Below are 15,414 nucleotides of genomic sequence, written 5' to 3' on the forward strand. Positions count from 1 at the left end.
GGCACCCTTTGAGACTATTTTATTTCGACATGAACGTGCAAACCATTATGAAGTTGGCTCTATTTATAGTAATATATAACTGTAAAATAATATTACCTTTTCAGACGTTTGATACTGTACGTTTTCTGTGTATTATGCTTATATTTGCCGCCGGTTACGGAGTTGCCAGAGAAGGAATCTTCAACCCAAATGCAACAGATATTGGATTCATAGATAAAGTGCAAACTGTCCTGCGAATACCTTACTGGCAAATATACGGAGAGCTGTTTCTTGACGAACGTAAGTATTACATTCATCGTGTAAAAATTGATTTACAAGTATTTAGGAAAATTTCGTTGCGTGTAATAGAAAGTCTTACACGTGACAATGTTGCTACTTGTGGAAATACAAAGATACTGATATTTGTAGATTATATTGTTGTATTATATTATATTCTTTATATATATAAAAAAATATATATATAAATATAAATATTATATTAAATTACGCTATTAATAGTATAATGTGATTACAAATTAGAATTAAGTGATGTTTCTAATATTTAAAATAATAATGTTCATTTTGTTTTAGTTCAATGTGGACCAGACTCCAGTACAGGAGAACCATGTGTGACGGGTCACGAGGTTGTGGTCATCATGACGGCCGCCTACCTGTTGATTGCAAACATTCTTTTACTCAACATGCTCATAGCCATATTCAAGTGAGTATACCACATATTTTTTCTATAAATATATATCAATAGAAGGTAAATGTAAAATAGGTAGGATGACGCAATATAATTATTGCGCAACGTAATTAAATGACTTAGGCAAATATATTTTGAATATAGTGTGACTTAGGCAGTTTTTACAGATGAAAATTGCCTAAGTCACACAGCTGACTTAGGCAGAATCACAAAAAAACCGATCTGATCATGTGCAAATGTATATAAAAGCACTCAGATAATGTACAAAGGGCAGTATAATGATATAAGCATTGAGTTAGGCAGGAAAAAAAAATACAAATTTAGGCACTTTTGTTATGAGGCTGTCGATATGTTATGTTTTATTCATAATATTATTTTTTCTTTTGATTTTTAGCAATATTTTTACGGAGTATCAAGAGAATGCCGAAGAGATATGGAAGTTTGAACGGCATCGCTTAGTAACTGAATACCAAAAAAGACCAGTTCTTGTGCCTCCATTTATGACATTTGCTCACCTTTGGCGACTATGTAAATGGACAAATCGAAAAAAGAGGAAAATTGTGCCCAAAATCTTTAAGAAAAATGAAAAAGAAGGTAAAGTTTCAAGTAATTTATTGTGTAAGACAAAATTGTATTAATTCTCAAAATTGTGGTAGTCACCAAGCGTGTCTAATTTTTCACCATGAGAGTCAATCACATTATAACACATCAAAAAAAGTAATTAGCGCTTTCTGGTTGTGGGATAATGACAAATAGCTATTATTATAATGCTTTACTTATACCAAAGTAATCTTCTGATAAATGTAATCTTGTTAGTATGTTTTAAATTGGAGTAGTCCTGAATTCATTTTGAATAAACTTTTACGTAACACATGCATGATTTGCTTGATTTAGAAGTGGCTGATGATGACGAAGAACTCCTTGACCGTTGGGAGGAAGATATGATCAAATCTTACGTCAACAAAGAAACGGTGCAAAAGGAGCACTCAGTCGAAAATATGATAGGCGAACTTAGTGAGAGGTAAATTCAAAATGTCGATTTTAATTGTTTTGATTTGATTTAGCGAACATAACAAACTGTATTAACAAAACATGCACAAAATACAAATAAATAATAGCATAAAAATAGGAATGTAATCTTTCTATTGTAGGCCTAAAGCTAACTCATTGCCCATCATTCTCTCTCGACTTTCTCCACTGTTTGCTCCTTAGAACAAATCTCTAGCAGCAATCGTGTTTATAGCATGTCAGGCAGTTTAGTGTGTTCTTTAGACACACTCTTTGCTTATTTATTAGAAAGATTTATACCCTTGAAGAAATCTGTTTGATTATACTGAACCCTGCTAAATGTTATGTGTACGTATACAAAGAAATAGTATCTGGAGACTTGCGAGCAAGTTTAAGAATACTTCTATATTCGATTCATTTTGCAGAATGTTAACAATATCAGTTCGTTTGAATGAGGTGGATCGACGACTACAACAGCTTGATGAAATAGATTCTAAACTTGATAGTCAGATACGAGGCATAAACGATGACGACAACAGCATTGATGACAAAATAAGAGCATTGGATATAAAGTTCAACACATTGCTTGATGCATCGTCAAAGCAAAGCAGTAAATTAGCCGATGTTCAATGGACAATGCTTAAATTGAAAAAGAGTTTGGGCAGCAGAACTGTTCGTGTTCGGAAGAAGTCTACTAGTGTGGCATCTACTAGCCCTGCTGTGGCCTCATTATCATCAACAACAAGTCAATCCCCGAAAGATAATGTGTAGGCCTAATGCGCCTACTAAAATTGGTAATGTATTCATGTATATACTTCCTTACTTACTTATTTATAATCACTTATACTTATCGGTACTTGTTAAAATGATGCCTAATTTGTGTAATTTTTTCACGTTTATAGAAGCTGCGTGTTTTTCTCGCACAGTTATTTTAAAAATTGGTTCTATGAAACTAGAATGCGATAACACTTTTTACTTAATTAGGTCCCTGATAATAATGAAACCACATATATGGGCAAATTTCGAACTCTTTATCTGTTGACAAAATGCTTACTATTACTCTATAAAATAATGTATATATATAGCAATATCATTGTATAGTAATTGAATTGTGGAAGTGTTTTTCGCGTATTACCTCAATACATTATTACATGATTATAACACAATGTATACACTTATAAAGATATTATCGCATAATTGATTTTTAAAAAGTTTAAGTTTTGACAATGTTTTCGCCTCAAAATAGAGCCAAATATAAATCCTTTATTTTCTAACATAACTGGTGACTCACATAATGTGGTCTGCGCATGTTACCTAAACAGTCAATATTTTGGTAAATAAAAAATGGTAAATTTTTGAAAATTTCCCTGTACTATTTTATAGTACAGTGATTTTTTTCCAAAAAATGGCCAAATTTCGACCTTTTTATTTTTCGATAAAACTGGTTACTATAGCTCAATTGACATGCGCAGAACCCCTTATTCGCCTCTACGCATGTTTATTGTGCTATATTAAGCAGTTATATAAAAAAATGAAAGGGTAAAAAATTGCCAATTTTCGAAAATTTCCCTGTAATAGTACAGGAATTTTAAAAAAAAATGGCATATTTTCGACATTTTTATTTTTCGATAAAACTGGTTACTATAGCATAATTGACATGCGCAGAACACATTTTTCGACTCTGCGCATGTTTATTTTGCTATAGTAAGCAGTTATGTCAAACTGGTTACTATAGCTTAATTGACATGCGCAGAACACATTATTCGAATCTGCGCGTGTTTATTATGCTATAGTAAGCAGTTATATCAAAAAATAAAAGATCGAAAAATTGTAAATTTTTGAAAATTTCCCTGTACTATAATAGTACAGTGATTTTTTCCAAAAATAGCCAAATTTCGACCTTTTTATTTTTCGATAAAACTGGTTACTAAAGCACAATTGACATGCGCAGAACACCTTATTCGCTTCTACGCATGTTTATTATGCTATAGTAAGCAGTTGTATCAAAAAATAAAAGATCGAAAAATGGTAAATTTTTGAAAATTTCCCTGTACTATAGTACAGGAATTTTTCCAAAAAATGGCATATTTTCGACATTTTTATTTTTCGATAAAACTGGTTACTATAGCATAATTGACATGCGCAGAACACATTTTTTGACTCTGCGCATGTTTATTTTGCAATAGTAAGCAGTTATGTCAAACTGGTTACTATAGCTTAATTGACATGCGCAGAACACATTATTTGAATCTGCGCGTGTTTATTATGTTATAGTAAGCAGTTATATCAAAAAATAAAAAATCGAAAAATTGTAAATTTTTGAAAATTTCCCTATACTATAGTACAGTAATTTTTTCCAAAAATGGCCAAATTTCGACCTTTTTATTTTTCGATAAAACTGGTTACTATAGCACAATTGGCATGCGCAGAATCACTTATTCGACTCTACGCATGTTTTTTGTGCTATAGTAAGCAGTTATATAAAAAATAAAAGGGTAAAAAAATGGCAAATTTTCGAAAATTTCCCTGTACTATAGTACAGGAATTTTCCCAAAAATGGCATATTTTCGACATTTTTATTTTTCGATAAAACTGGTTACTATAGCATAATTGACATGCGCAGAACACATTTTTTGACTCTGCGCATGTTTATTTTGCAATAGTAAGCAGTTATGTCAAATTGGTTACTATAGTTTAATTGACATGCGCAGAACACATTATTTGAATCTGCGCGTGTTTATTATGTTATAGTAAGCAGTTATATAAAAAAATAAAAAATCGAAAAATGGTAAATTTTAAAAAATTTCAAAAAATAGCAAAATTTCGACCTTTTTATTTTTCGATAAAACTGGTTACTATAGCATAATTGACATGCGCAGAACACCATATTCGCTTCTACGCATGTTTATTATGCTATAGTAAGCAGTTGTATCAACAAATAAAATATCGAAAAATGGTAAATTTTTGAAAATGTTCCTGTACCATAGTACAGGAATTTTTCAAAAAAATCGCATATTTTCGACATTTTTATTTTTCGATAAAACTGGTTACATAATTGACATGCGCAGAACACATTTTTCGACTCTGCGCATGTTTATTTTGCTATAGTAAGCAGTTATGTCTAACTGGTTACTATAGCTTAATTGACATGCGCAGAACACATTCGAATCTGGGCGTGTTTATTATGCCTTAGTAAGCAGTTATATAAAAAAATAAAAGGGTAAAAAAAAATTGCCAATTTTTGAGTTATGTCAAACTGGTTACTATAGCAAAATTGACATGCGCAGAACCCATTATTCGAATCTGCGCATGTTTATAATGCTATAGTAATCAGTTATATCAACAAAATAAAAGGGTAAACAAATGGTCAATTTTCGAAAATTTCTCTATACAGGGATTATTTTCAAAAATTGGCTAAATTATTTTTTGATAAAACTGGTTACTATAGCATAATTGACATGCGAAGAACACTTATTCTGCGCATGTTTATTATGCTATAGTAACCAGTTATGTAAAAAAAAAATAAAAGGTTAAAAAATGGTCAATTTTCGACTTTTATATTTTTCGGTAAAACTGGTTACTATAACATAACTGACATGCGCAGAACACATTATTTGACTCTGCTCATGTTTATTATGCTATACTAACCAGTTATGTCAAACTGGTAACTATAGCATAATTGACATGGGCAGAAAACCTTATTCGACTCTACGCATGTTTATTATATAGTAAGAAGTTATATAAAAAAATAAAGGGGTCAAAAAATGGCAAAGTTTCGAAAATTTCCCTGAAATAACAATTTCGTAGGATATGTTCACATTTGGCAGGCATTGACAGCATTTTAATATCGTTTCCGTTGAATATATGTATTTTAATAGGGGCGTAAAAAAAAGGGCTGAGAGAAGATATACTGGATCCAACAATATACACAAGTGATAATTTGCACATTGTAAATTGATTTATTTCCACCATTTTGAATCTATTACTATGTTAATATTTGCACTATAAACGTGTTACTAGTATTTTGTAATTTCTATTAATTAGCTTTTATGTGGGTTACAATTACATAAGCCAACGACACAATACGACTTCTGATGACATCTATAATTGCCTAGGAATTTCAGAATTTAACTAATGCATTACGCATTTTTAATACTGTAGTTGTTATCATTTAAAATAAGGAACAGAAAACAACCCAATTGCCTAATTACCATAAGGCAATATAGTATTCACATTAGCCAGTCTAAACTATTTAATACTATAACTTAAACAATCAATAATAGTATATTATATATATATATATTTCTTTTCTACAAAATATACATTTTTGTTGTTTAGCTTTCCTGACGAATATTGATTTAACGAAAGTAGAAATAGTTCGTCCAACAGGTACTATAGATTTATTAATTATATAATCTTTGAATTATCATTGGCATACACAATATATAATCAACAGATTAGCCACGATAACATTTTCTGATTTCTATATTATGTATTTTATGAAATGTCTTAAAATCCAATAAGTAGTTCATTCGATTCTGCAGAATGTCGCCCCTAACAACTGTGTCCAAATCTACCCAATTTGTGATGTAGACTAGCAGTTTATCAGTATTTTATTAATACTAACAAATACAGAGGAAACCAATGCTTCAACATAGAATGTATTTCAAATGTTTTTGTAGCTGAGAAGTCTTTTTCCAAAAGCTTGTGACGTTTTGGCAAAAGTATTGAGTATTCGGTACAATTTCGTTAGTAGAGTCGTGAAAAAACATCTTTACATTTTATTCCCAGGCGCAAAATGTTCATTTAGTAATAATCGTCACAAAATGTTTAATATATTCAGTTATAACGAATCACGCTATCACATTACAGGCCTAATTTCTGATTCTTTCTTCATCTCACTGAAACATTATCTGTGAAGATATGAACTTTCCAAGTCATAATATCATGTAAATGTTTAATTTCTTTCAACCAAGTTGTGTGCCAATTGGGGTTTCATAATGTTTCTGCAAAAATCAAGCTGTGTGCCAATCGCCGTTTCATAAAGTTTCTAAAATGTTTCAATCGACGTTTTTTAAAATTTCTGCATCAACCAAGTTGTTTCAATTCATGTAGTTCAATTAATTAAACAACATTGGCATACTAAATATACATTTGCAAAACTTGGTATCCAATAATATGTACCACTTTTCTTCTTCTGGTGCAAGGTTGAACATTTAAAAATATCGCGTCAGTTCAATAGAAACGTTAAGGCGTCCAACAGACACCAGACCATTTTACATATAACAAGGCGTTGACAAAATGATAAAGCGTTCACAAGAACCCGATTATGTACAATCATATCTGCGCATATTGAAGGTAATATTGTCCATCTGATCCACATCAATACACATCGTGCTTAGAGTTGTTATAATTTTTCATTATTTGTCATAATGTTTTATCTTGTTTATTTACATCTGCTACAATCAGCCTACCAAGTTGTTTTAATTTGGATGTTTTCGGTTTTTAATTTAGCATATCTTCTATTATACACTATCAAGAATATTACCACTGTAATATATTGTGTTACACGTTCATCATATATCATTACGATTTGTATTATACTGTCATACCTTTGTAACACAAGACATTGTCGTTATGTTATTTGTATCGTCGCTTGGCACCTTCGTGTGATACTTCCTGCTCTCTCCATTATTTAGTAAACTTCGTCTGCAGCAGGGGCTTAGCGCTCCCTGGAAATACTTCTTGAAAGACGCGGTTGTAAATGCATAAATAAACGGATTAACACAACTATTTGAGTATGCTAAACACAGAGCGGACGTTCGAATAATCGCTTTTTTCATTGAAGGATCATCATCCGATGATCCAAGTTTTTCCCAAAGAAGTATACATTGAATTGGCCCCCAAGAAATGAGAAAAATTAAAACAACAATAAGGACCATCTTCGTTATTTTCTGCTTTTGTTTTATGGATCGTTTTCTGGCCTGTGCACTTTCCGTTCCTGCAGTTGTCTTCCGCCAGACTAAGACTAAAATGTTTGCGTAGCAGACGACGATTACCGCCAGAGGAATAATATACAAGATAAATGTCATAAAAATGTAATAAAACTTCTTTTTTCTCTCATCATCTTCAAATGATGGATGGCATCCTTTATCTGTAAAATCTGTCAGAACTGCCAACGGTAGATGTATAAGAAAAGATACTATTTAAATAAAAAGAATATCAAATGGTTATTAAACATGCATTATGTGTACTATATAGGAAGATGAATAGTTGTATTATTCCTCTTAAAGTGCCTTGTCGTGCATCATAAATTACGTAGCCTAAATTCCATACGTCAACAATTAACAATTGATCTTTAGAAGTACTCTATTTAACCCTGACAAAGGATTAGTGTTTTTCATAATGTTTTCCAAAAACTTAGCACTTCTTTCTGTATGCTCTACTCGTTTTGATTTTAACTTTTCTAGTTTTATTTGTATCTCCATTAGGATACATTGAGCAATTTGTTTAAATCTAATTTAGATTAATCGGCCTTGTTTGCTTTTGTTGTTATTTCCACAAACATTACCAATATAATTTCACAAAATAAGATAAAATGTATCTTTGTTATTACAATAAAAAAAGTACAACCTGTGGAAATAAGCCAAAATAAATTTACGTAATGACAAACAGATTAATTAAACATAAACAATAATAAATAAACTTTTATTTCGCTTATTCTTTTGAGATAATTTGTGTCCATTGATGAAATACCGTACTTACCGACCCATATAACAATACATACAAGGAACACTTTGAATGAGGTTCTCTTCTGACGAGAAGCTACCGCGTGTACAATCATATAGTAACGATCAACCGACATTGCCGCCAACGTGAAACATGTTGCCTGTACCGTTACCTAGTAACATAAAAACAAAATGTGACTTGTGTTATCATAGTAAATTACAGTATAAATATTCTATATTTATATCTTTGATGGTCGGTGAAACGTTCCATTAACTAATTGAGTGTTATTATTATCGTAACCATAACATGACTGTATAAAATGTACAAATTGCTAATTTGGTCGTCGTCGTCGTGAGTGAAATACTATTGATTTCTGACCATATTTTAACATACACAATAAATATCATGAAATGAAAAAAAAATAAAAAATGTTATTATCATTTTGCAGAAAATTAAAGCCTAACTTTGCTTCCTTGTTCAATGGTATACCACTTTTCCCTCGTGCTATTCCGATATTCCCTCAAACTCTCGTAGGGTTGTTTAAAAACAAAATTTCAGTAAATTTGTAGTAAAATAGAAAATATATAAGAGAAATGTGAACAAAATCTTTTGTCCTCTGATATTTTGCGTATAGAAACTGCCAAAAATAAACCCGATATCGAGAAAGTTAATATACAAAACTGCTTCAATGAAATATTACCAAACAAATCAATTGAGCAGTCCTGGAAAATAATTGTCGCCATGGACTTTACATCGTCAGATGTCAATAAATCGTAAGACATTCTCTAAACAACATTTTAAAACCCGGATATTTGTTTGAATAAATCAGAGTTGCTTGTTTAAAGTTAGGTTTGAAAGATTGAATATTATTGTAAACGAAAATTAAAATAGCTATTATTCAGTGTTAGTTAAACTGCTCACACTAAATATAAACTCGTCCATGACTGTGGCAATCAATGTTGTTCTTTTGTTAATATTAATACTAATTGCATTGTTAGTCTGTAAATTGGATTTGTCTGTTGAAAAAAAAACAAAACGTGCTTTTATTGCAGCAAATAATGATTTAATTTATATCAGAGACCGCGTATCAGCTCGTAATTATATCATAATTAGGTACTATATAATTTGGATTTATATAATTATTATTCCATTTTCGGTTAGTTTATATTATCAAAATTCCCAAGAGAAAACTTGCCCATATTTCTATGTTAAAGTCTTTTAACCACCGAATAACTAATAATAATATAAATTTAATTTCTTCACTATAACCAGTTTAATAACAACACGATTCCAATGAGGGTCGTAAACACACACCACTAACTTACAAGTCAGACTTCTAATTTGGAAAATAATTATAATTATACTAGAGATTACCTTTAAGAAATAAAAAACACAATAAGTTACTACTCTTATCTTCAATAGTTTGATCCTCACATTTTGTATGTTAAAGAATTTTTCTAATATTGAATGTATTGTGAATATGCCTTCTGATGAACCCGATACGTACTGCAGTCTACTGATGCTAGGGTTATTTTCTTGTCTCTGCTACTATAATTTGTACATGTAGTTGCCACTGCTGGCTCCTTTTGATGGCATCGTCTTTATTTTCACATATTAGAGTTGCAACTGTAGCTGCTACAGTCGTTGTCACTATTGCTGTTGCTCCCGATGACCTGTATTATTTTAATTTATTTCAGTTTTCACAGTCATTGTTGCTCCTGATAAAACAGTCTTATCTTCACACATTGCAGTTGCCACTGTAGCTACTGCAGTCTTGTTGCTGTCGTTGCTGCTCCGGATGAACCAGTCTTATTTTTACACATTGTAGTTGCCACTGTAGCTACAGTACTGCAGTCTTGCTGCTGTCGTTGCTGCTCCTGAAGGATCAGTCTTATTATCACACATTTTAGTTGCCACTGTAGCTACTGCCGTCTTCCTGTTGTTCACTGCAGCTTCTGATGAAACAGTTTTATCTTCACACATTGTAGTTGCCATTGTAGCTACTGCAGCCTCGCTGCTTTCGTTGCTGCCCCTGATGAAACAGTTTCAATACACATTGTAGTTGCCACTGTAGCTACTGTAGTATTGCTGCTATCGTTCTATTGCTCCTGATGAAACATATTACAGTTGCAACTGCAGGAATATTTTATTGTTCTTGATAAAAATCCTTTTTGTTTTTACATATTGCAATTACAACTGTTTTTACTTCTGCCATTGCTGCTCCTTAAAACGCTACCTTATTTTCACGTTTCCACTTTTGCTGATTTTATTGATGCTCTTAATGATCACATCACATATCATCATATTTCTGTTTTATGCTTATGCTAAGGATATGAAAATCATAGACAGTAAGATGTTAACAATATATGGGGATTGGAATGGAATACTACACCACCACCCTAGCTATTATGAACTGAGTGTCAAATTGTCTACAACGAATCATTTGGGACTGGATGTCGTCTTTACACCAATGTCTGTATTCCATTAATCATTTCGTCTTGGGGTATTTTAATTGTGTATTTACTTTGATTATAATATAAATTATTATGATGTAGTTTGTGGAAGTCGATATTGAAATAATTTAATGAAAGCAACTATTTATCAGAAAAGGTTTATGTGGAAATAAGCACCATTTATTTTAGGCGGGAAACTAAATCCCAAAGGCAGGTGACAGAAAAGCTAAGTCATCTTGTTGTTCCGGTTTAAAATAAAATAAAAATAAGGATATTAAAAAAATCGATATCAAATCAATCAGAATCGCTTTATTCGGTTTGAGATTATTTTTGAAACATCTTGATGTCTTTGCCAGTTTAGCTTGATAGAACCACGTAGAAAGAATTATGTTTCCATGATTGAACATAAACTTTGGAATTACTTGATTAAACTTTAATCACAAAAATACGGAAGCCGATTCCAGCGTTCTTGCCTGCGGTAAGCTTGCTTGTTTACTAATACGAGAACATGAGATCTGTCCCGAGTCTAAGCCAGAGGTAGTATTCTCCTGCTCGTTATTCTACCTGTCAACACCTTTGACATTAATTTATTTATCTTCTAAAGTATCGAGTGAAAAGCCTCAGGTAATATGCAGTATTCCACATACTGATATTTGACATTTTAAGTGAACTACAGTAATGTACTCTTTGACAACATTAAAATCATCCCATCTATACATCATCTATATTTACTTTTCCAATAATTTATGTATTAATCGTTTTTATCATCTGTTCACTCTCTAGAGTTTGAAACCTCAGGTATTCCAAGACGATAAATTCAGTGATAAATTCATTTTCAGATTAATTTAAAAGTGCCGAGATGGAGAACTGTTAATGATTAGAAGCGTTATCAACATACCTGAAGGGGAAAAGGTCATTTAATAGTGAATACATGTATTTCCATTGGCATAGCGAACGATGCCCCAAACAGGCAAGGATGAGTAACCAAATATGATATGGATTGGATAAATTAAGTTTGCAGTTATACAATTTTCAAAGGCATACCCTTTCAGATCTTACTATGATAGTTGTCTTTTTCTACAATATCAGCGTGGCTTCTGTGAATATATATTTTTAACTTTCAAATTTGTTTTTATCAATACTTTATTATTAGTATTTTATTTTAGATGTTTGTACTGTACAGTTCCTTGAGATGTTTATTCACATATATAAATTATATTAAGTCATATGCGGTGTCTGAAATAAACTTCAAAAACATTTGAAGCTGGAATCAATTATATATCAATATTTTAAATAAGAAATTTGTAATTCTTATTCGATTGAAATCATGGCAATACGTTTATCAAAGGAAATAACAAATAAAGGCGCTATATAAGTATGTTTATGCCATAATAATGGATGTTAACAATAGGTTTGTCTTTCTTAATTCAAGTCTTATGAGAGATGGTGAAGCCATTAGAATGGCATTGAACTTTCCCTAAAAAGACACTCGGGAATGTGTCAACATAAAATTACCACTTAACTAACAATAATTAGATATTCCGACTTTTATAATACTATTGTAATTACACTAAATGATTATGTTTAACTACATATCTTTCATTGTAGAAACAGGTGTATTGCTAACGACGAAATTTTAAACTTAATGAGTTCTTCAATAACGCTCTTGTTTTCTAGATTATCAAACTGTCTACTCTGAAGTAATTACCAAAACATTAGTAGTGCAGATAAAAAAACCAAAAGATGACCTGTTGTCGGATTATCCAGACAAGTGAGTCTGTAAGACGGCAAGAATTCTACAACAAGCACCGGAGAAGTTTTAAAGATTGGACATACCATGGTTAACTAATAATGAAATTTTTTAAACTAGATAAACAATAGCCTATCCGTTAAAGTTATTTTACAAACGAAAGATAATATTATTGAATATCAAATGTTTGGTGACTTTTGCCATTTAGATCTATTTTTTCCAGCTTGCTCCTACTTCATATGGCTCAACGTCTACCTTACGTAGACTTGCTTCAACTGCAAAATTATTATTATTATTATTATTAAATGGGTTAACGTAAAAGAAAAACTGTTAGATTGTTTTAGTACGTTATGATAGTTATAAATATATATCTATGCTCATCCGTACCACGACGAGGATGAAAAAGATTCGCTATCCAATCGAATTTGAACAATACCATAACACCCCCCCCCCCCCCCCCCAAATATGCATATCAAGCAAACTGTTCCGGTTTCGAATTTCGATTTTTGCGACTTTTCCATCATTATCGTTTAGAATTTTGTTTTAAATGTAAAATAACGAAGGCAAATATGGTTTTAAAAACATCAAAATAAATCATTTTATGCATATACAGCAAATGTTCTATTACAACTGCTTTAAACGTTGTAACATATAAACGAGAGGAAAAAATATGCTTACAAAATTTAATATTTATAATAATAGAGTATGATAATAAAAGTGGGACGAACCCACACAAGACAAAAAAAACCAAATTATTATTATTATTTAATAGACTTGCTTTTTAGCCATTGGCTGTTTTATGTTTTTACTATCTTTTGATATGTATCCGTTTGTAGTCGAATCGCCGTCTAAAATTAAGACTAGTCCACACGGAACTGAAAGCAACGAATATACTTACCCGCATGCGCCCAATTGATTAAAATGACCTGACTTGTTCCCAGGTCGTCGCAATCGAAAGCTCCCTAGTATGTATTATACAGGGCAATTACATCACAGTTAATCAATACAATACAAGAAAATACCAATGCAATTAAGAGCGATATTGTGGTTATGAAAAGCATTCTTATGATAGAATTTCGAATAGGAATCATACTAATTATACAGAACACGAATGTATCTGTGCGCCAAGTACCTGACTATTGATTAGATGGCAATTCAAGTAACTAGCAGCTCTAGGTCTGTATTATGTGAGTGTATTAATATCACACTATCATGAATTGGAGTAGTATGAAAACCAAGCTAAAAGGAAAACATTGTCAACAGGCAGCTTAAAACACAAATGAAAAGAGTAGACATAGGCCTAATGTTCACAAACAGAAAGGCTAAATAATTGTATTGATTAGTCCAAGTGTAAACACACCGACTATACCCTAGTTTCTCATTGAAGTCTTTATCATTTGATTTTAAATACATATATTAAGTGGCCTGTCTGTCTGCATAATGTTGACTTATTAGGCCTTTCTTTATCATTATTGACGTGGTACTGTCATATACGCTTCCTTAGTTTAGTGGGCTAAAAATATGTTAACAACCAAGCATAATATTATTAAAAGTAGCTCCAGGCTTAAAATTTTAAAATTAAAATTGCTTATAAAATATAGACCTCTGCAACAGCATTGATAATAACCTCACTATTGTAGCAAGGTTTAATCGCAAAGATACATACCACACAGAGAAGGTAATACCACCTTACTCCACCGGGGCAGTTTTGAACTGTAGTTTTAAAAACCTTTCCGGTAAAATTCTGGTAATTTTGATACCCCATTAACGCCTAATTATGCCATTTGTTGATGAATATAGTCCAAGGAAACAATACAAATTTATACTTTTTAATGTGTTTTTTCTCTCGGCGTCCTTATAACTGTGTGACGTGTAAATATGGCCGAGAACTTCCGAGCTCCTGTCAAGGCGTTCGGGTGTAAGTTAATAATGGAAAATCTGCATTCGTTTTTTTTTATAATTAACGTAGCGGTTGCTATTGATACTTGTACATACGTACGGTCAGTAGTTCAAAACTCATGGCGGTTTAATTAATTTTCGTTTTCGTCAGGTAAACCATACTTAAATAATAACCTTATGAGTTAGTCAAACCAAACAAGATAGAATTTAATGAATATATGTTGCCATTCAAGAATTCCCATCAATTTCTTATTATGGGAAACACGTGTACATTGTATCTCTCACATCTCTTCTAATAAGAACGTATCACCGAGCAACAAATGGCAATAGTTCGCTTCCACATCTATGAATTATCTCACATATGACTGGATTTTTATAATGCAAGGTGTTGAAAACAACAATTTCATTTGATTACGTTCCGGGAGTGAATGGTCAATTTGGTCGTGATGCATTTATTTAATTATCTTTTAATCATATATTAATTACACCACCTTCTGCCAGTCATGGTTTTTTTTAGACAATAGATAATTAATACAAATATATTATATTAATCCACATTGTATATAATAAATATGATAAATATTCAAATTAAATTGTTATGAGTTTTTTTATAATGTGATCGTATGCCAACAATCTGGAGTATATTTTTCTCACGAGAATTTTATTTATCGGTAATATTTACCCAGGGTGGCCAAATCCAAAAATATATATTTATTACCATATCTATTGCTTTAAGTGTCTTTTTCAGTTTCTATGTAGAAACTGATCATTTAGGGCCCTCAATAAAATATAAAAATAATATTGAATATTCAGAGCTATGAAAGAAGAACAAAACAAGAATATTCAAATATTTTCATACATCAGTCAACAAATAAATAGAAAATACTTAC

General features: G+C 31.5%; 2 protein-coding genes across 4 annotated transcripts in view; one reads left to right on the plus strand and one right to left on the minus strand.

The window, feature by feature from the left end:
* Positions 1 to 109: 109 nt before the first annotated feature.
* Positions 110 to 2,837, plus strand: LOC140063169 (transient receptor potential cation channel subfamily M member 3-like). Its single transcript, XM_072109643.1, has 5 exons — positions 110 to 279; positions 571 to 700; positions 1,080 to 1,279; positions 1,580 to 1,706; positions 2,119 to 2,837. The coding sequence occupies exons 1-5, from the start codon at positions 135 to 137 to the stop codon at positions 2,462 to 2,464; spliced, it is 948 nt and encodes a 315-aa protein (XP_071965744.1). The 5' UTR covers positions 110 to 134; the 3' UTR covers positions 2,465 to 2,837.
* A 2,792-nt stretch (positions 2,838 to 5,629) lies between these two features.
* Positions 5,630 to 15,414, minus strand: part of LOC140062698 (G-protein coupled receptor 54-like) — a 43,346-nt gene continuing 33,561 nt past the window's right edge. For all 3 annotated transcript variants that reach the window (XM_072109007.1, XM_072109008.1, XM_072109006.1), the window contains 2 exons: positions 8,459 to 8,594; positions 5,630 to 7,895 (listed from right to left, as the gene is read on the minus strand). In XM_072109007.1, the coding sequence (XP_071965108.1) occupies positions 7,300 to 7,895; positions 8,459 to 8,594 (732 nt within the window). In that variant the 3' untranslated portion in view covers positions 5,630 to 7,299. The remainder of the gene's footprint in view (positions 7,896 to 8,458; positions 8,595 to 15,414) is intronic.

Source organism: Antedon mediterranea, chromosome 11 (assembly GCF_964355755.1).
Source record: "Antedon mediterranea chromosome 11, ecAntMedi1.1, whole genome shotgun sequence".
Taxonomy (NCBI): Eukaryota; Metazoa; Echinodermata; class Crinoidea; order Comatulida; family Antedonidae; genus Antedon; species Antedon mediterranea.

What these genes read in the sequence shown, in the direction of transcription:
- LOC140063169 (XM_072109643.1), top strand. Translation starts at nt 135, where the DNA reads ATGCTTATATTTGCCGCCGGTTACGGAGTTGCCAGAGAAGGAATCTTC. An exon ending in TAAGAAAAATGAAAAAGAAG is followed by an intron (nt 1,280 to 1,579) that starts GTAAAGTTTCAA and finishes TGCTTGATTTAG; the next exon opens with AAGTGGCTGATGATGACGAA. An exon ending in ATAGGCGAACTTAGTGAGAG is followed by an intron (nt 1,707 to 2,118) that starts GTAAATTCAAAA and finishes TTCATTTTGCAG; the next exon opens with AATGTTAACAATATCAGTTC.